The sequence below is a fragment of the Anabrus simplex genome, chromosome 1 (genome assembly GCF_040414725.1).
Source record: "Anabrus simplex isolate iqAnaSimp1 chromosome 1, ASM4041472v1, whole genome shotgun sequence".
NCBI lineage: Eukaryota > Metazoa > Arthropoda > Insecta > Orthoptera > Tettigoniidae > Anabrus > Anabrus simplex.
In genome coordinates this window covers 329,265,497-329,286,841 of record NC_090265.1, presented here as the reverse complement: position 1 = coordinate 329,286,841, position 21,345 = coordinate 329,265,497, and the positions used below count along the sequence as shown (strand labels likewise).

The window sequence follows — 21,345 nt, the reverse complement described above, 5'->3', positions numbered from 1 at the left end:
GGCAATCTTCGAGATTCTATCACTAAAAAGTGCGCAGATAATATACATGTTCAGTAGTTCAGTGAACCCTTTAGAAATATATAACTCTTAGTAAAATGGTTAATCAAGTGCATAATTCTTTAATTACGTCAGTAAATTTGCGCTCGGAGCGATAATTTTGACATCAAGACTCGGTTGCTCTCCGGTACCAGCGAAAAGGTTCAATTTCTGGACTGTAGGCGGGCGGCGGTGGGACGTAAGGAGAGTACGCAGGGCGCAGGGACGTGTGAGGCAAGGGGAGTAAGCCGAGAACAAAGCTAAACTATCGCTTGTAAAAGGACCACCTCAAGTCAACACTAGACACGATGCACATCGAACACGCCCGAAGTTAGCCGAAATATTGTCTAAAAGCGCGCGGTTAAAATTTGCACAATATAGCACGTTTTGAAGGGACTTTAATTTCATGATTTTGCGTTTTAGATATAATTAACCACAATGAACCAGAATATTCTGGTAACTACGATTTGTATAACATCAGTAGCCGTACGTACCCTATGTTTATGTAATTAATGTAAAGTTTTAATTAGTAATAAGTGCTCATAAAAGCAAAATACGTCAAGATAACCATCTCCTGAAAAGTACCGTAGCAAATATCTTTACAAGACTGTGTTTATTGAAGTGCTATTTTGTCTCTGACGTTCGTTATCGCGGAGTTTGGCGGTGTGTTGGCGCGTGTGTCGTGTATTCATCAGTGTGAAAATTAATACCGTTCGGTTTCTTCTAGAGAATACCTGTCCAACACTTGGCGTAGAAGAAAAGTGCAAAACAAAGCAGTTTGACAGTCCTTTTCCCTCCCAGAACCCTATTCAGAAGCAAACTAGTAGGGGGAAAGGATGTTTGTATAACATTTAAGAAACAGATTTACGAGAGGTATACTTCGCTATGTGGTTGCGATAGGCTTTCCTGTTTCTCGTGCTTGCTTTTTCCTAAGGGTAAGGACACGAATAGGATAAGAACAGGGGTATCAGATTTCATCCATTTAACACAAATGATCAATAAGCACGAAGCATCTATTACACATAAGATTCCACGTTTGAATTTTTCAGTTCTGGTGAAAACATATTAGGCAGCAGCCAAGTAGCACTTTCACAAAGAATATTGAAAGGCATAATGATAGAGTCAGAAAAGTAGGTACGTTCTCTCGAAGAATATTGACTGCGTAAAGTTCTGTGGTGAATTTGAACTTGTTTTAAGAGGTAATGACGAAACACTCGATTCAAACCATCCAGGCGCATTCAGAAGACTCATTAATTTTACTTCGGCATTGGATAACGTTGCTAGGAATCATTTCAACAGTGATACAGTCTTCAAGGATGCATGGAAAGACATTCAAAACGACATTCTGGAATGCATGTTACATGTGTGCTGCGAGAATATTTTAGCTGAAGTAGCTACTGTAGACTCTGTCTCCCTGAAAGCAGATGTAACATGTGATGTGTCTTCAAAGTGTCAGTTAGTCATTGACTTCGATATGTATTACCGAATGGGGAGACTGTTGATATGTCTGGACTTTCTTAAACCCAGCAGGAAACGACGCCTGCTCATTAGCCGATTGTATAAAAGGGCTCCTCACTGAAGTAGTTGGACTGCACAAAGTTACGATGGTGCCAATGTTACGAGCGGCCGACACTCCTACAAACAATTGCAAGACAAGACTACCCATTTGCTTACTGTGTGCACTGTTACGCCCATCAATTGAATTTTATTGTGGCCAGGCTGCTAGCTACAACAAAGAAGTGCGATTGTTCTTTGCCACCATTGTGGAGATTCCAGCAATTTTTCTCATTCGCCTCAGAGATTGGCCATTCTTGATGAGGCTGTGGGCAGAAGAGTTCCGCAGGGCTCAGCTACGAGATAGTACTTTAAACGAAGATAATATGTTCTTACATTCCATAAACATAAGGAAGCAATACTGGAACACCTGGAGAAATTTGAAAACACGAGCAGACAAACAGGTACTATGAACCAAGAACATGGACTGCGTCTGAAAATACAACAGCCAACGCTTACTTTTTGGTTAGAATTCTTTTACTGGGTTGTGCCTCACGTGGACATTCTATACAACGAACTACGAAAGCGTTCTGCTAGCCCTGTTTCAGTGCGAAGTACAGTAAGCTCCTTTGAAACGGCAATTTCGAAAGTGAGGGACAATATTGACAGCATCGTTGTGAAGGAAGATGTACAGGAAGACAAAAGAGGGAAAAGAAGATGCGAAAATAGTTATTACTCGAGGAACACTGCGGCAAAGGAGGTGTGTGACGTGATTATGGATCACAGCAAAGAGAGGTTCAACTTCTCCAACCACTTACTGGCCTCCATCTTCTCTGACCACCAATTCTTCCCATCTTCCCAAATAATTTTCGAAAGGATAATCTTGCGTATATTATACCATCCTATCCTTTCCTTGACAAAAATAAACTGAAAACAGAACTGTAGATGATTTGCTCAAGAAGTGATTTTAAAGAAATTAACAATGCAAAATGCAACTGACTTCCTTTTTTTTTTATAGAGAACAATCTCAAAGAACCTTTCGGAGAAGTGATGAAACCTTTGAAATGAATTATTACTGCCCCCATGATTAATTCTGAATTAGAAATATGTTTTCCTACTTTAAGGCGATTAAGACATTCCTGAGAAGTACAATGGAAGAGGAAAGACTGTCTGCTCTCGCTATGTTGTCCATCGAAAAGTTGATGACCCATAAATAGTCGATGTTAAGGAGAAGGTAAAGGACTTATTCGCCACCAGGAAGGTAAGGCGGATGGATTTCCTGTACACACAGACGACAGCTGTTATACCAACGCCAGCAACGTCTTCAACTTCAGACGAAACTAGATCAGCTTAAGGTAATTACATCTTATATACTCTGTCTTTCATTTCTCATAGTTTTAGTAATTTCTTCGAGCTGCAGCTATGTGCCTTCAACGGAAAGTCACCTTTCTAGACAAACAATGTCATTGTTTTTCATCGATGTAAACATCAAGTAGCATTAAATTTGGATCGTTATTCTTTATTGTAGTGAACTCCCAGATGTTTTATTCACGCGCCGCCACTGGTGCAAAAACTCTATTGATTAAATATTGATATTTAACAACATGGACGAGCTTGAGTTCATTGTAACGTGCTTGATAACTGATAACAACAACATGGATCGGAAGGTGTTGATAGTGTAAAACCTACGTTAAATATCTGGCTAATCCCTCCAAGTCACTGTTTCTTCAGTGTAACAGTATACAGATTGCTCCATCTCTCACACTTATAAGTTTTGCTATAGGACATACCCCTACAGGGTCTAGCCAAACATTTCCGCAAGCAAGCACAGATTATTGTAAAATACACTTGCATCAGATTCACTCGACACTCTGAAGTACATAGACACTGACGGAATGTCACAAAATTAATTATAATCTCACTAAAATAATATTTTGCGAGGAACACGAATAGGTTCACAGTTTGGAATCAGAGAGAAGTCTTCCCTAACCTCAGACTTATTCTCAAAATGATGTATGCACACTACAGTTTTGTCATCGACTTCAAACTAATCACGATGTATAATCCTAATCACCGAGCTCGATAGCTGCAGTCGCTTAAGTGCGGCCAGTATCCAGTATTCAGGAGATAGTAGGTTCGAACCCCACTGTCGGCAGCCCTGAAGATGGTTTTCCGTGGTTTCCCTTTTTCACACCAGGCAAATGCTGGGGCTGTGCCTTAATTAAGGCCACGGCCGCTTCCTTCCCACTCCTAGCCCTTTCCTGTACCATCGTCGCCATAAGACCTATCTGTGTCAGTGCGACGTAAAACAAGTAGCAAAAAAAATATTCCTAATCCATTTCTCTCTTAATGATTTATTTCTGAGAAGTCCGCCTCCATGGCTAAATGGTTAGCGTGCTGGCCTTTGGTCACAGGGGTTCCGGGTTCGATTCCCGGCAGGGTCGGGAATTGTAACCATCGTTGGTTAATTTCGCTGGCACGGGGGCTGGGTGTATGTGTCGTCTTCATCATCATTTCATCCTCATCACGACGTGCAGGTCGCTTACGGGTGTCAAATCAAAAGACCTGCACCTGGTGAGCTGAACATGTCCTCGGACACTCACGGCACTAAAAGCCATACGCCATTTCATTTCATTTTGGAGAAAATTTAAGAATAGTTGTATGAGAGGCACTTCCGTAGTTGACTTAAACCTGGTTCACAACACGATAAAAACACACACATTATCACATTACTGCGTATAATTACAGATCCCATGTGCCCACTGACTCATATAAATACACTCACACACTTACATTCTACAAAAAAAACTAACATTTATTGTCAAAGTTCGTTCCAACATGCCCGGCTACTCGATTCGCCATCTTTAAACGATCGAGAGTAGCATTAAGGTCTGAGGATTGGAGTTGGTCTTGGCCTAACCTTCATGGCCTGTGACGTAACCACAACGTCACTGTGACTGAATAGCATACGCTCATCGCCTGCCTGCCCACCCGTTTCCAGTGCTGGGGGCCGCTGGACGGAATGCCCAGAGTGTGCACCTCTGCTCTGATCCATAGGCCGCGACGCTGACCATTAAACCAAGCAACCGGAGGGTATCAAGTGATCTTCCTGTCAATCTTACCACCTATCAAAGCAGGAGTGCCCTGTGAATGGGGGCGGTAGAGTACATCCACGGTATCGCTACCTGTCGTAAGAGGCGACTCAAAGTGGGAAAAGGGGCTCTGAACTTTGGAGCGTGGGTTGGCGACCACAGTTCCCCTAACTGAGTCTGTCATTGATTCCACTTACTTATGACATGTTCCTCACTTTCATCTTTCCTATCCGACCTCCCATCGTCAGCTCTCGTTCTTTTCCGACCCCGCCGGTATTAGGCCTTTGTGAGGCCTAGGGAGTCTTTCAATTTCATGCTCTTCGTGGCCCTCCCCTTTCTTCTGCCCTTACCTTCATCCTTCGAAGTATCGGATCATTTCAGTTCTTTTAGTGAAACTTGGCAGTTAAGTATAAAATGGTAATGATAGCCTACATCAAGCGTCAAAGCGGATCAGAACAGAAGCGACGCACATTACCTGTCTCCCCAGGGAGGTGAACTGAAATTAACTCGCTCTGCGACTCCCTTGTATGCCCCTGAAGGGCACAAAAGGGGATGGTGGGACCACCGACCGTTAGGTCCTATGTCCCAAGACTGCTGGTTGGAATGTTGCCTGTTTCTGCGACTTATTTTATTCTAAACTTCCGGTGTTAAGTGGAAGCTTAGAAGGTGCGACTTGGATATGGAGAGTTTGAAATGTGGTTGTGGCTGAGAGGAATTTCTAATACCAAACAACCGGTCTTTGTTTTACGGACAGTAGGACTGTTTGACAACGAGTAGTGGAAGGAGGTCAATGCTCCACAGTCCGAACCAGGAGCTCCCTAGGTAAGGGTGACGGAGGTAGTAGTAATAGTAGTAGTAGTAGTAGCAGAAGTCACAAATTAAGGAAGAGCATGAGAGTCTGTGCTGAAAATACTCACCAACGGTACAATAGTCTTGTTGCCGTTCTTTGAGAAAGCGTACGCCGAATAGTGCATCACACTGTTGTAGTCATACTCAACACCGTACTCAGTAACAGTGTCTGTGCCATACTTTTTGAAGTTGTGTTCATGTCCTGTAAAGTACACACACTTTAGACCATATTATAAAAATTACCTTCAAAATGTTATCAAAATTGTAAAAGTAAGCCATCTAAATAAACAGCCATATTTGTGAACGAAATTGAAAACAAAATAATCCGTAGTGAATAGTCTACCTTTTTTGAAAAGCTGTCAGATACCAACAGTTTTAGATTCTATTCTTCATGGTGAATTAATGAAATTAAGATTGCCAGTTCTATTATCGTATTGCCAAAGCAAATGATGTGCATTTATATTAATATTGGGTAGAAGAAAAAGGGATGCGTCTTGAATACGGAAATATTTTTCCGATAGTAAACATTGTATTTAGCGGGTAATTGTTTTGAAAGCTAACGTTCTATCTCGATAATAATTGGTACTTTGATATCCAAAGATTTATACTGGCACAATGATAGAAGTAGACCTAAACACTAGCCCACTCAATATTTCTTCTAGTCCATCCACTCTGCCACGTAGAAAACCTTGAAGTCTAGTGTGTTACAGATCCGTAATTGAACGCGCCAGTCTTCCAATCCTTCTTGAAAACAATACAAAGAGCAACATCCTTACCTGTTAAGATGTTACCCCAGACGACGGTGACGTAATTGTCTCTATCTGGAGCACTCTGCATGTGGTAGAAGCCCAGAGCATGAAGGAACTCGTGGAGGATAGTACCTTTGCGGAAACACCCACTGTTTGGTTTGTTAGGAGACAAATTCAAGGTCTGAACCTGTAACAATGTGAGACGTGATTTATTATAGCTTTACTATGTAATTTTCTCGTTATCTTTGACTTTACAAAATGACGTACTGGTTGATTCTGGAGTGACGAAAGCGAAGGCTGTTGACTAGCAATTTGTATGGTTTGAAGCGCCTCTAACGTAAGTCGGTTGAAAAATACCACAGTTCATTGTCAGCCACGGATTCACAATGAGCTAATTTTTTCTTACAATTTTTCAACCTTTCTGGAAAAGCACTAACGATACCAAATTGTTATTTACATTTTGCAGTAATTTTTCGATGGCTACTTCCCAGGATTTCCATTTTCATGAGACTAAGGATATTATCTCAAAAAACTTTTGCATCAATCATTATGGATGCATAAAGTTAATTGTTTGTGTTCATTTCAATTTACACATTTCCACTCTTAATAATTGCAGGAATACGTTCCAACAATCAGAGAGTTCATACGAGTGATAGTTTTATTTACACAGGCCATCCGATATATCGGACGCTATGCACTCAGGTCAGTACAACAACACTAGTTACTCAGCATTATATTGTACAATAATGTTGCAAGCTAGGTTGTGTTACAGAGTTGGGTTATCTTATCCAATTTACACTGTAAAGTAGATCTACAATTTCCACTGAAGACTTATCACAATACTGTATACACTATTTACGGTTATGTATTTACCGATTATGATATCCACAGAAGCATTTCAGATGAAATCCAAAGTGGTCAAGCTGATCCACTCTTCGGATGCCACTATAGGACTTAATAATAATTTCGTGTGGCTATTTTTAGCCAAGTGCAGCCCTTGAAAGGCAGACCCTCCGATGAGGGTGGGCGGCATCTGCCATGTGTAGGTAACTGCGTGTTATTGTGGTGGAGGATAGTGTTATGTGTGGTGTGTGAGTTGCAGGAATGTTGGGGACAGCACAGACACCCAGCTCCGGGCCATTGGAATTAGCCAATGAAGGTTAAAATCCCTAACCCGGCCTGGAATCGAACCTGGGACCCTCTGAACCTAAGGCCAGTACGCTGACCATTCAGCCAACGAGTCAGACACTATAGGACTTGAACAGCTTTCATTGCGGTACGGACACTTTCCATATTTTTTATGCTGGACCTCTTTGATGTTCCTTTGTAGTTCGTACCAGCAGTGGCAACACTGTTGTCATTCCAGTGCACCAGCAACGCACCACCAAAACTCCTGCAGTCATATGTTCACCTTCTTTTTCCCGTCTGCCTCTCTTTGAAGGGGGCACTTCTCTGTCTGGCTTTCTTGAAATGTCCCTGTTGCACTTATTTTCTTTGAAGCCAGATATCTTACCAATTTCAGGAATGTAAAGTAGTTGACAAAGAATATTGTATGCCCCAAGTTTGATTCAGTTCCACCCGCATCAATGAGAGGCAGGACCTCACTTCCTCCAAGTCCAAATTATTTGCATTTCATTTTACATTGCTGTATACGCTTGGAAAGGTGAAAAGGTATCCTATAGCCACTGGCAAAGAAAGAAGTCTAGCAGAATTTAATAAATTTTCCACATCATCTTATGGGGGGGGGGGGTGGAGGGGATCAGACAGCAAAACAGTCAGTCACCAAATATTGTCCACTTTGGAGTTGCTCCTTTTGTGTTACAATTTGACCCACTAATGCTTTCGAATTTTCTATCAGGGATATCGGAAACAGGGGTACTGGCCCGATCTTATGTATCACTCATTATTTTCGTATAACATATTCCTTTTGTGTGGTTTTCTGGTTTTTCAGTTCCACCTGTAATCTTTCAGTAATATTTTGACGACCACTGTACGTAGCCTTCCCTCTTTCATATTTTATTCAAGCAATTTGCCCTTCACATTTACTCAGAAGTAGGTTTCTACCAACGTAATTTAGATTACCCTCGTACTCATCTGGCATTATCATCATTATCCACACCTGTCATCAGGTTTGATGTGCTGCTACCCTCCAAATATCGGGTTTTTCTCCAAAACTTCCAATATTTCACTCACCATGAAACTAGTAAGGGAATGCAAATGTCTGAGCCAGTAGGACTCCCTGTGCATAGCGTCCAATTTTCAGAACAGCTATATTTACAAGCCTCTGTCATGTGAATAATAAGACATATTTGACATCTTTGATAGGAGTGTCAACAATATGGTCCATACCAAAGTTGACAATTATTGGAAATATTTGTTAATTCATAAATAAAAATCTTGACTGTTGCGCAAAACTCTGTACTATCTTGCCGCCATGCTCGCAATTAAGTGTGATTCAACAATGAATGGTAAGGACAAAGAACGATGTATCTTTGGTTCTTGTTAGCTACAGACTTTCTGCAGCACAGGAAAGTATCGTGGGCTTAAAACCGTGCATAAATATAACACAATTTTACCTACTTTTATGACGTCCGATTTTTCGGACGCTACGCACTAATGGGTTAAGGCTCAAGAATTCGTTCATTTATAAAGTTGGTTCAGGATTTTAAATTCTTAATCCTGTAAAGTGAGCTTAGTTATTTATGTGTATAATTTCTCATTAGAACTGAGTCAGTGCTCTGACGGCAGAAACATTAATATTGGAACAGAAGCAACCTGATATTTAAATAACTTAGTGACATATTAAAGAATATAGAGATATTTTAAAGGATGGCTGCATTATCTGCATGTATGTGTCAGTGTTAAGTTTAGTGATATCAACAGTAACAATACAGCGATTTCTCTCTTTTATGTTCGTCAATACATTCAGAAAACTCTTTCAGCTCAATATGAAGCAGAATAGATGAGCACTCACCCCTCCTTTTAAGCCAACATGCGAGTAGCAGCCGTCAGTATTGCCCGTAACGTTCACCAGATTCACGTCTGTGGACACGGCCGGACGTATTGTGATGCATGTACGCTTGTTGTACTCTTCTAGGGTAGCGTTGATGAAATCTGCTTGCTCCTTGGCTATATAGAGATAAAACGACAATAGATCAGCCCGTCGTTTACTAAACTAAGCTGCAAAATGGTAAATAATAACATTACTTAAAGTATGATCGTTATTTCAGTTAGTTTACAGACGTACACACATGACTGAGTCTGTGGAATAACTACCAACTAACGAGGAACCTATCCAACTTCGGGTCACAAAATCACAATGTTATAGATATCACTCGAAGTTCCACATAACATCTAGTGAGCATGTACACTTTGTTAGTAAAAAATGTACGTACATACATACATACATACACCTTTATTTTCTCCAGAGCTGTACAGTTTCACAACCTAATGGATCTGTCTGGGGAAAATGCAGATAAAAAATAACAGTGTAATAAAATATCAAATAAAAGGCTAACTAAAATGTCCCCTCACTCTAGGCGTGTGTCAGCGTTGGTGTTCCCTCCTACCCTCCGTCGCGGATGATCTGCGATCTCGGGCATCTGCTCTTATTCCACCCTTGCAATCATTCTTCCGTACGTGACCGTCCTTTGCTTACTCAGGCCCCCCACTCTTCTTTCACTTCCTTCCACAGATAACCAATCGTTCACGACCTGACCTAACGCCTATTACGCAGAGTCAGGCAGCTGAGCACTGACCGAGGACACCAACTCTGACGCACTCTCTTCCTCCCCCACGCGGCTAGCCCATCGTGCGGGGAGACCTTGTACTCTGCTGCTGATCTGCGTACCTCATCATATTTACTTTCTACTTACAACAGAAAGAATCTACGGCAATAAAAATAAGTATACAACACACTAACTACCTTATTTCTACATAATCCCCATTACTTTTAAATTCCACTTCCTTTAAAATCTGTATACAACGTTTTCTAACCGCATCTTACTTACTTCTATTCCCTGTGTTTTTCCATTCTTTCACTACCCATTCTATGATCTTCTGTTCGTTACCTGGCTGGTTCACGTCTTTTAATTGTTCCTCACTCATGTATTTCACTCTCTCCATTCGAGTTCCCTTGCACATTATTAACAAGTGAAAATCTTCTCCGCACAATATACGTACATATCGAATTGTCTTTCATTCTTGTCCATCCCTTATTCATATATACCCGTCATCCACCTAGTCTTATTCTCTCTAACCTATTCACACTTCCTCGTCTTATATTAACTACTTGATTAATTCTATTAAACATGGTTAGGGTCGCTCGCTTCCTGCAGTCAGCCTCCAACACCTGTGCTTGAATATCTTTAATCCTTTTTATAGTATTCCTCCAACACACTTCATTCCCCCTTTCCCACTCCTTCCCCCAATAGCTTCCTGAACCCAACCTATCAATAATACTTTTAACCTTATCTATCCAGTAATCCCCATACTTACTCTTATTTTGGTGCTGGTAAGCTGTCTACAGGTGTAGGCTACGCCATTTCTAATCGTCTCCAATAACTCAACACTCTCTTCATAACATGGAGTATTTCTTACACATAACTCTAACCATTGCTTTAGCCGTGCAATTGGGAAGGCCCATCACATTTTACTAAATCTTCTGACTATCTGATTTAGTGTAATACGTTCCTTTTCAACTCCCCATACTCCTACTCCATATAACACCCTACTTATTACCACGGCTTTAAACACCAGTATTATAATCGATACCCGGGAATTTATTTTCGAATGTTCTTATACCTGAAAGTGCTGCTAACCCCCTCCACTTTGCTTGCTTAATTTGGTCGGACCATTTACCATTCCTACTTCAAACACCTAAATACTCTAGTTTATCAGTCTCCTATATTTTCTCTACTCTTATCACCCATTTCACCTTTGTCTTCCTTTTCCTACATTTACTGCATACCATCACCTTTCTCTTATTACTATTTATTCTCAGCGACCATTTACTAGAATACTCTGATACCTCACTTTTACTTTCTTTTTTGCAAACTCCCTTCTGACAGCGTTATCAATAAAACATCATCTGCAAATATCAAACCTGGGATTTCTTGTTCTCCTAATATGGAACAAGCTCACTTCTCCTCCACATGCCCACCTAACATGTAATTTATAAATATCAAAAATAGAATTGGAGACAATTTACAACCTTTCTTAAACCTATATTTAGTTCAATTAAACCACTTACAACCCCAATCAATCAATCAATACTGATCTGCATTTAGGGCAGTCGCCCATGTGGCAGATTGTCTATCTGTTGTTTCCTATTCCTTACTCCTTTCTTTTTATAAATAGTACATATGATACATTACTTTTATTCAAAACATTAGCTTTATACTTTACCATATTGTGCATGTTGAGTTTTGTTTTGGTTAACTTCGTCTATTCTAACGCTACAATACACTTCCTCATATATGGCCTCAATCGCGCGTCTTATCGTTTATTCGTTTTATCGTCTTATCGTTTTTGAAATTCCCATCCTACCCAATCTTTCAAGCAGCGCCCTCCTACTCACTGCATCAAAGACCTTTTCAAAATCCAACGCTGCTACATACACATTTCTTCCTTCCTTCCTCAAACATTTATCAATTATTGTCTTAACTATCATTATAGTATGCATCGTCATCCATCCCTTCTTAAAACCACTCTGGTAAATCGACAGTATGGAAAACTCTTCCGCCCAGTTTCTGAACCTGTTCGCTAATATGCCCATGTACACCTTACTCAATGCGTCTAATAAATTTATGCCCCTGTAATTACTAGTATTATTCCTTACTCCTTTCTTTTTATAAATAGTACATATGATACATTATTTTTATTCAAAACAGTCTTTATACTTTACCATATTTTGCAATGTTGAGTTTTGTTCTGGTTATCTTTCAAGTAGAAAGAATATATAGTCTTGGTTAAACTTTACTATTATTCTTCTTATTCCCTCCACTCCAATCAATACTGATCTGCATTTGGCACCTTCGAACACCTTGTCAAATAATTTCAATATACTCTCCCTCATCAGGCTATGTTGTGCAGCTTCTTTCCAAAATGCATGTGTTATTCCATTCCCACTCCTGCAGTCCTATTTTTCGCTTTTCCTAGCACCTCCTACATCTCTTCCCCTGATTTTCTTTATCCAACTCATAACTCCCTATTACTTTCTCACTCCGCGTCCTTAGCCTCTTTCTCTTCCTTCCACCCATTCTTCCCTCCTAACAGTTTACGAAAATGTTCCACCCATGTTTCATAGTCAATTTAAAGTTTTACATAACTCTTCTCTCCCCTGTTAATTTTGTTGATTCTCTCCCATACCTTCTCTCCTTGCTTGTTTTTACACTCCCTAAAAATCGCCTTTGTTTGTTCCTAATTCCATAACATGTCCTTTCTACTTAGCCTACTCAGCCTAAAAAAATTCCCTCTCTTCTATTCCCCCATGCTACGTGAACTTTCATAGCGCCCTCATGACCACTTTCCTCAATTCCTTGCACTGAGGAATTTCTTTCTTTTCCCCCTATGTTTCTTTTACCTCTGCTACACTCTTAAAGGGGTATGCTAGTAGCTCTATAGCCCTATCCACATTATTATATCTCAAAGCTACTTTACAACCTAACTTAATAATTTGGAAATCCTTTTCTAAATAGTTATCTACAGTAGTTTCACTTTTACCTCCTCTGTGTCCATTTATATTTAGTAAGTCTCATACCCTTTTCTCCACCCCTCCTTTCTTGTCACTCCCCATCCCAATTCTCCTCAGGTATATAATGTACCCTGGTGGGGGTATAGGCTGCGTCATTCAATTATTTTATCAAGGAATACATTTCATGTACGCTAAGCAGAAATATAATACATCGTACAGTGTAGGCCTACCGGCCAGTTCGTAAGGTGTTGTGACATCAATTCAGACTCCTGTCTCCATAAGGGTTAAGACATGAGAAGGAAACCATTGCCAGCAAAATTGGTGTTCCGAGAACTCTTATGAAAATGGAACTAGAATGTGGTTATTTCCGAACCGAAGGAAAAACATACATTGCGTCCGGACCGGCCGATATTGCGAAAAAGGAAAATAGAGCACATAGGAGTTCATGGAAATGCCGTCATGGAAAATCCAACGCATGAGACATGTTTGAAGGCTACAGTTGGCAACAAGGGGAAATAATACTAGATTTCAAACTCCCGCTTAGTTACGGGCCAATGATAAAATTCGCCGGGTAGAAGCAGACATGTCGACATTATATTATGGGAGGTGCTATACAGAGTAACTTTGCGAATAAAATTAATAAAGGTAAACTGAATACGGATTCATAATTAGAAAGAATTTCGAAGTATGACCTAATATGGAAAGTTGGTACTTTACGTAGATCTACTGTTGTAATTCCCGGAAGTCAGTGACGCTAGAGATCAACATTCTTTTCTCTTGCACCTTCTTACACTCCATAAATAAAAATATTCTTCCTTCTTCTTTCTTGATCACAATTAGCTCCTTCTCCCTTCACCTTTTTCTTCTTTCTCGGTATTTCTATCTCTTCTTTATCGTTCTCCATTTTCAACTTTAGCTCTTTCATTTCCTCTTTGATGCAATGCTTTATATCCTTATACCGCTCCTTTATCAACTACCTTACTTGCTCCGTTTGGCATGCCCCAGTTTCTTCCCATCTAAGAGAGCCCACTGGTCCTGGACCTGGATTCATCTACACACTGCCACCCCCACTGCCACAAGCAGCGCTACCAATATTCCTTTTCACAGACTTCATATTCTTTACCTCTTTACTCTTCCATCTGCTCTGCCAACTTCCTATCGCAGCCGTATGTTGTTGCAAGGTGTTCCCCATTCCTCAGCACTCACTCAGCACATCCGTACTCTCTGCTTGCTCAATTAAGACTCGTAAAAATATGTGCCCCAAACAGAAACGGCGATTTAGGTTGGTATCGAAATGTCTAACGGCCCCACCTTATCCAGGGTTAACCTCTGTACTACTACCAGTAAATTGTTTAAATTCCTTCCCTGAAGGGGGAAGCGAGCCTCTTAGACGGTGACGCCGTCTCTCAAGCCGGGAGATTTGTTACGGTGAAGGAGATGCTCGGAGAAGGTGAGGGGGTTGGCGGCCGTGGCCTATACTAGGAACTGTCCCAGCATTCGCCTTAGTGCAGGAGAATGGAAACCTCGAAAAAACCATTGCCATCCCTCCTCTGTTCGGTTGGCAGGACCAGCCGTGGCCACTTATGGGCTGAGACCCACTCTGCATCTACCGATTTCAACCGACTTTCCCTAATTATATACTTATGGTGACATGACTGACTTCCACCTACAAGATGAGTGAAGGGTAATACTCACCCCTCCCTCTGCAAAGTCGTGTTTCAAACCACAATACTTTGGCCTAGCATACCTTCATATCAGATTCCATTGAGGAAGGTCTGACCCACTCTTCGTTTTACACCAAACGTAACATTATTATTATTATTATTATTATTATTATTATTATTATTATTATTATTATTATTATTATTATTATTTACCACAATACTTTATGGATGGCCTAGTGAAAAGGGCCCTTTGTACATTAGATGCTTCAAAGACCCATTGGTTCATATTAGTTTCTCTGGTTTTACTTCAAGCCAGTCATAGGGAGAAACAGTACGGACTGGATGGAGTGAACTGAGTTATTAGTAAGGTAAAATGAGGTAGCCTTACCAAATAATAAACACTATTGCGATCTTCGTCCATGGTGAAGATATTTTCTGCCCCATAATGGAAAATCTTGTCTACAGGTGAGCAATCGAGTGGTGCGATAAACATTCAGACTATTGAACTAGATGAGGGATCGTCGTAAGACTTCACAGTACGATCAGACAGAATTTTAACCTGCACCTTTAGAAACGAATGAAGAACGAATTTATACGCAGATAACAGAAGTTAACACCAATTAATGTGTTATTCAAGAGCAGCTACATACCTTTTGGTACTGAATAATTTACGACTCCGACGGAGTTAGATTTGAACTGAAATGGAGCGACCGTTTGTGATAGTTACAGTGACTCGTTCTTCATACACTGCTCCATGTGCAAGTCAAGCATTGTTTTGAATATTTTATAAGAATTTGCGACGACCATTTCTTGAAATGTAACTCCACTCCTATAAGTCATATTCAGAGGCAGATGATTTTCACACCACCCAAAGGTAAATTTTCCATCGTTCCACTATGGACAAGATTTTCCAGACCCTGCTAATATTACTCATGTGAATTAGACGCTGTGTGATGTTTTGAATAATATTAATAACACTGTGCTTACCCCGACCTCGAAATGGGATTGGTCCCTCGTAAGGATCTTGGTTTCATGATATTGATTAATTTTTCAAGTATGAGTAGTTTGTGCTCAGGATATGTATAATATACCATATTGTCTTTTAAGCCGACCTGATTAATCTGACTCAGGCTGTAGCTTCTGATTTTCTTCGATTTTGGTTTTCGGCAGCACGAAACAAAAACGAGAGGAAAGCATTTTTGTTTTATCGTCATACGTTGGAGTCTGGCTGTACTTCATTTTGTTAGACCTGTGTTTTTCATCCCTACTGAATCTGTACAAGTTCTTTATGATGGACTTTCAATAATGACTTGGACGTTTTCCTGTTTACTTGAGTATGTTACATCTCCGTTGCGCCACAGGGCCTGTTGTTTACTTGAACATCACTAATTTCTGATACAGGTAATTTCATTCTGCTTGCTCACTCCTTCTTTCCTTGGGGTGTTGTGTTGGACTTAGTCACTGCAATAGGTTCAAGGTTTGCTCAAGCTCATAACATTCATTCCTACATTACATTTCCGTTACCTCGGTTCCCGCGTGACAACTATCGGTGACAAGTTCTTGAATGCCGCTACACAAACCAATGCCGGTTCGTTGATTTGAAGCCAGCTGACGTGTGTCCTCTGCGACCAGAAGATACCGCTGTACCTTAAACTGCCGAACGATCATCCGCCCAATGATACCCCATGGGGTCGAATGTTAGCCTGGGACGAAGGAACGGGTTCTACTCATGGAAGTGAGAATGATGAGATGGTTTCTTGCCGTGGTCCGACTGTAGCATCATCATCATCATCATCATCATCATCATCGTCATCATCAGTACTGGTTACACTTAATTGTTAGCCCTACTCCACCTTTAGGTAGATCATGTGTCCAACCACTGCTTGGTCTTCTTGCATCTCGGTATTTATTCGTTTTATGTTGTAAAAACTTCTGGAGATGTGAGATCACTCGTGATACAGATTTGGGCACTTCCATGACGTCATAATACGGGAGCACCACCGACTATTACCTTTAAACACTGCTATCCCATGACTTTCGGCATGCCAGTGTACGACGCACTTCGCTCACATCATTATAGTCCTACACAATTTGACTTCCCCATGCAAACTGAATACATCAAAGTTCATTATTTTGCTGTTGCTGAACCTTTAATAAAGAACTCTGACATGGCTTGAATTTGATTACAGACTGGGCATAAATAAATAAATAAATAAATAAATAAATAGTTTTCAACGTGGTGTACAAGCCATTTAATTTAAGTGACGATTTTCAACGGATAGTATGCTGCTGCTGCTGCTGTTAATAATAATAATAATAATAATAATAATAATAATAATAATAATAATAATAATAATAATAATAATAACTGTTACGGGTTTTCCGTTGTTTACAGAGGTGTAAGAAGGTTCCGGAGGAATGGGTGGACAGATAAAATATCAAAGTTAAAGCACTAAATATGAACTTTTATTTCTTTCCCTGTTTCTTTGAGTTTAAAATTTGGTAGATAATCTGAATGAACAACAACAAATAACAGTCAAACGGAATAACTATGAGCTCGACGGCTCTGATAACAACGATGACTTAGAGTCAAAATTCAGGTACAATGGAGATGATTTTCGATACAATAGTTTATGAGCATGGTAGCTCTAAAGGTGGGTCTACATTATTTATTTATTTTTGCTAGGGGCTTTACGTCGCACCGACACAGATAGGTCTTATGGCGACGATGGGATAGGAAAGGCCTAGGAGTTGGAAGGAAGCGGCCGTAGCCTTAATTAAGGTACAGCCCCAGCATTTGCCTGGTGTGAAAATGGGAAACCACGGAAATCCATCTTCAGGGCTGCCGATAGTGGGACTCGAACCTACTATCTCCCGGATGCAAGCGCACGGCCAACTCGCCCGGTCTACATTATTTCAAAGAGCATACTCGCTCCACTCACATCGTATAGTACTCTGAGCTTCAAACATTAATACAAACCAGCCTTATCCAAATTTACACTAGGTAAAATTTAAAAAACTGTGTATACTGTCATTTCACCACTAGAGTCCATTACACACCCGTCTATAAATAATGAGAATTTAACAGGAGCAATGAGTGCCCATTCTAAATGGCCTAGAAGTACAAAAAAAGGGATAGGACGATCGGCCATAAATAAAATGCTAGGAGTCGAAACAGTTGCACTCCTTTTGATATACACTTAAGATCCTACATGGGCTTATGGCCCGAAGTTACAGAATCTAGGCCTATACTAGAGAGGGGTAGTTTGAAAGAATTTAGAGTTGTAGAAAATTATAGTCACCCCCATACAAAGTGGAATGGGAATTAATGGAGGGTGCACACTCCTTATTCCCTAAGTTACACAACCTAAACGGGGTTAAAAGTCAGGTTGTGAGTTTCACAAATAGGAAAGTTCTCTCAATTTTAATTACTGCGGTGATGGGGTAAAAGCTTCTTTTGGGGATCATTGTAAGTACCTAGGGGTTAAACACATAAATATGATTGTAATTAAAGGATACACATCTCTGCACATGGTTATGAGGGTATTTATGGGTTGTAGTAAGGATGTAAAGGAGAGAGCATATAAGTCTCTGGTAAGACCCCAACTAGAGTATGGTTCCAGCTATTGGGACCCTCCCCAGGATTACTTGATTCAAGAACAGGAAATTATCCGAAGAAAAGCTGCTCGATTTGTTCTGGGTGATTTCCGACAAAATAGTAGCGTTACAAAAATGTTGCAAAATTTGGGCTGGGAAGACTTGGGAGAAAGGAGACGAGCTGCTCGACTAAGTGGTGTGTTCCGAGCTATCAGTGGAGAGATGGCGTGTAATGCCATCAGTAGACGAATAAGTTTGAATGGTGTCTTTAAAAGTAAGAAAGATTACAATATCAAGATAAAGCTAGAATTCAAGAGGACAAATTGGGGCAAATATTCGTTTATAGGAAGGGGGTTAGGGATTGGAATGACTTACCAGCGGAAATGTTCAATAAATTTCCTATTTTTTTGAAATCATTTAAGAAAAGGCGACTGCCCGAAATACAGAGCAGTAGTGATAGATAGATAGATAGATAGATAGATAGATAGATAGATAGATAGATAGATAGATAGATAGATAGATAGATAGATAGTGTACCCGCTTTTGAGCGGGTACAATAGATAGATAGATAGATAGATAGATATGTTACGATAAGCTTCTACCAAAGTTTTGAAAACATCCGACATTGCCAAGGTCTCTGATCCACTCGCGGAAAATCAATAACCCAGCGCATGTGCTCTGCGCTCTGTTCAGTAAACTCAACTGTCAGGCGACATCTCGACAGGAATTTATGAATATTAAAAAAACAGAGTTTAATTATCGTCGAACATAAACAGTCGTATGCAACTCGCCTATATGGTAACTAAGATACTCGTATGGATATTATAAAACTCGCTTAACTCGTTTTATAAACATACTCGTGTCTTAATTATTGTCATTATAGGCTTGTTATATAATGTACTATCATATTACACACGATATTACACAATGTTCATGAGCCGATCATCACACCTCTCTTACTCTGCCGCCATTTGATTGTTAATTGCCTGTTTCCATTTCTCCTTTTCGTCTTTCGCCTTCCGCAATTCATCAAGATATCTCCTGCTCTCCTGATGTCGATTTTCCATTTCCTCTCCAAAACTCTGAGGATTTTCTCTAGAATAATATCTAGGCCGTCCATAAGGTATATATCTTCTGTTTTTCCTACGTCGATCTTGAAATGTTATGTTGCTCCGATATCTTTGATTTCTGTCATCTTCACTTCCCCCGTCTCAAAACCTTCTTTTGCGATCACCACTCCTGTCTTGATATTGCCTCTGTCGATCTTGAAATTTCTGAGATCGATGATTTGTTTCTCTTTTCTCATCTGAAGATTCAGAATATTGTTCCCTAGCAGCATTTACAGCATTAACTTGCGGATTATTCGTTCTATGTGTCCTGGACACCATCTGAAGATTGGTCGTATGGTCTAATTCCCTAAGAATAGCCTCAGCTTGGACTGTAGAATTAACGTTAGTGGCAATTAAAATACGTTGCACGCCCGAAGGAAATTGTTTTGCGAGTGCCTGAAGTAAAGCAGGCTCTTACAATAGTTTATCCAACTCTTTCATACGCCTTAATTGAAGAGAAAAATCGGCGTATTTAGTAGGTCTAGAACTCGCATATCTTCCTCGAATACAATTCAAGACGTAAGTTATGCTGAAGACAAACGCTCCAGTAACGTTGTAAGAATAGGCATTTGAAGCTGTCGAAGTCTTCGAAAAGGTACCGGAATGCATAAAACCAATTAAGAACGTCGACATCTAAGTACATTTCCGCTGTTCTAAAGTGCCTCTCAGATGAGATTTTGTTGTATTTAGTATATTTGTCTATATTCCTCCAAATTATGGATTAACATTTTAGGTGAGATTTCTTGACGACCATCGAATTTCCTGGGTTTGTCTTCACTCATTCGGATAATGTTTATGACTTGATGATTATCCTCAGTTTGTGAATTGGGCACATTTACCGCCTGATTTGTTATGTTACTGGAACTCAGTTGATTATCATCTTTCCTATTTACAGTTCCCTCTAAATTGACAATTCCTTCCTAAATAGTATCTTCCACGTGACTCTGTCGATCTTACAGAGATTGTACCAAAGCTCGTGTTCTGCGATCTTGAAGTTTAATCAAGCTAACCTCCTTTTCTAATTTCTTCATAATATCGGCATTTTCTTCTACCCTCAAGTTATTAACTCTAACATCTTCGCCTAAATTAACAACCTGGTCTAAGATACCAGTTCCATCAGTCTGACATCTACAATTAGTTGAGTCACCTCTACGATTTCGGCTTGGTCTCCCCGCATATCCGATCTAACCTCTTTAATATCCGTTTCTATCTTTGTCTTGAATTCTTTAAGATCCTCTACTAACTCTTGCCTGGCCTCTTAGCATTTTATCAGTCATGTCCTTGTTCATGGAATCCTTCTAATTCCTAATAAACTCCATGTTAGATTTAACAATCGCTACGTCGCTGTGCAGAGGTGTAACCTTTCCAGTTATTACCCTGTTTTTCCCCTGCAACTGTGTTGTCAATTATCAAAAAAATGCTAGTGTTTTCTTTTGGTTCTCTCGACATTCCAAAGCAATGTTGTCGATCCTACAATGTGTTTCTTCTATTTTGGCAGTTAACTCATCTCGTCCTTTCCTGGATTCTTCCTGAATTACTGCCCCATTATATTTACCTTTAGTTCTAAGTGCTCCAGTGTTTTCTTGCTCTCTTCTTTGGCAGCTCCCGTATGCGCTTCCAATGCTTTTCTATTTTCTTCTAAATGTTCTAGAATTCTCCTATTCTCTTTCTGTAATTGCCTACTATCTTCCTGAATTGTCCTAAGAAGAGAATCAAGCATCGCCAGCAATGTACCCAGATCCATAATATATGCCTATATACAATGACCTATGCCAACAGACGTCAAGATTTAAAGTCTACCTTCCGTGATATCACAATCGTTATTGTAACACCAATTATGTAACTTTCTCTGCATTATGTATCTTTCTCTTTGCTATACCGTAAATATCGGTCAGATAATAAATAACTATCGAAAATACCCGTCATTTGCCATTGATATTTTCACGGCCCGTATTTATAGACATGATATAGGCTTTTTTTCTCTGTGAAACGTAAAGAATTTCACCTTATTTTCTTGACACGGCATAAGCCCAAAAGCCTATATCATGTCTATACGCGTCA

At 40.0% G+C, this 21,345-nt stretch overlaps 1 protein-coding gene across 1 annotated transcript in view; it reads right to left on the bottom strand.

Moving 5' to 3' along the window:
• LOC136865870 (zinc metalloproteinase nas-13) overlaps nucleotides 1-21,345 on the bottom strand; it is a 67,719-nt gene that overhangs the window by 19,385 nt on the left and 26,989 nt on the right. Inside the window, exons 3-5 of the mRNA XM_067142436.2 lie at nucleotides 9,195-9,349; nucleotides 6,248-6,407; nucleotides 5,540-5,673 (exon numbers count right to left, since the gene is read on the bottom strand). Of these exons, the coding sequence (XP_066998537.1) occupies nucleotides 5,540-5,673; nucleotides 6,248-6,407; nucleotides 9,195-9,349 (449 nt within the window). The remainder of the gene's footprint in view (nucleotides 1-5,539; nucleotides 5,674-6,247; nucleotides 6,408-9,194; nucleotides 9,350-21,345) is intronic.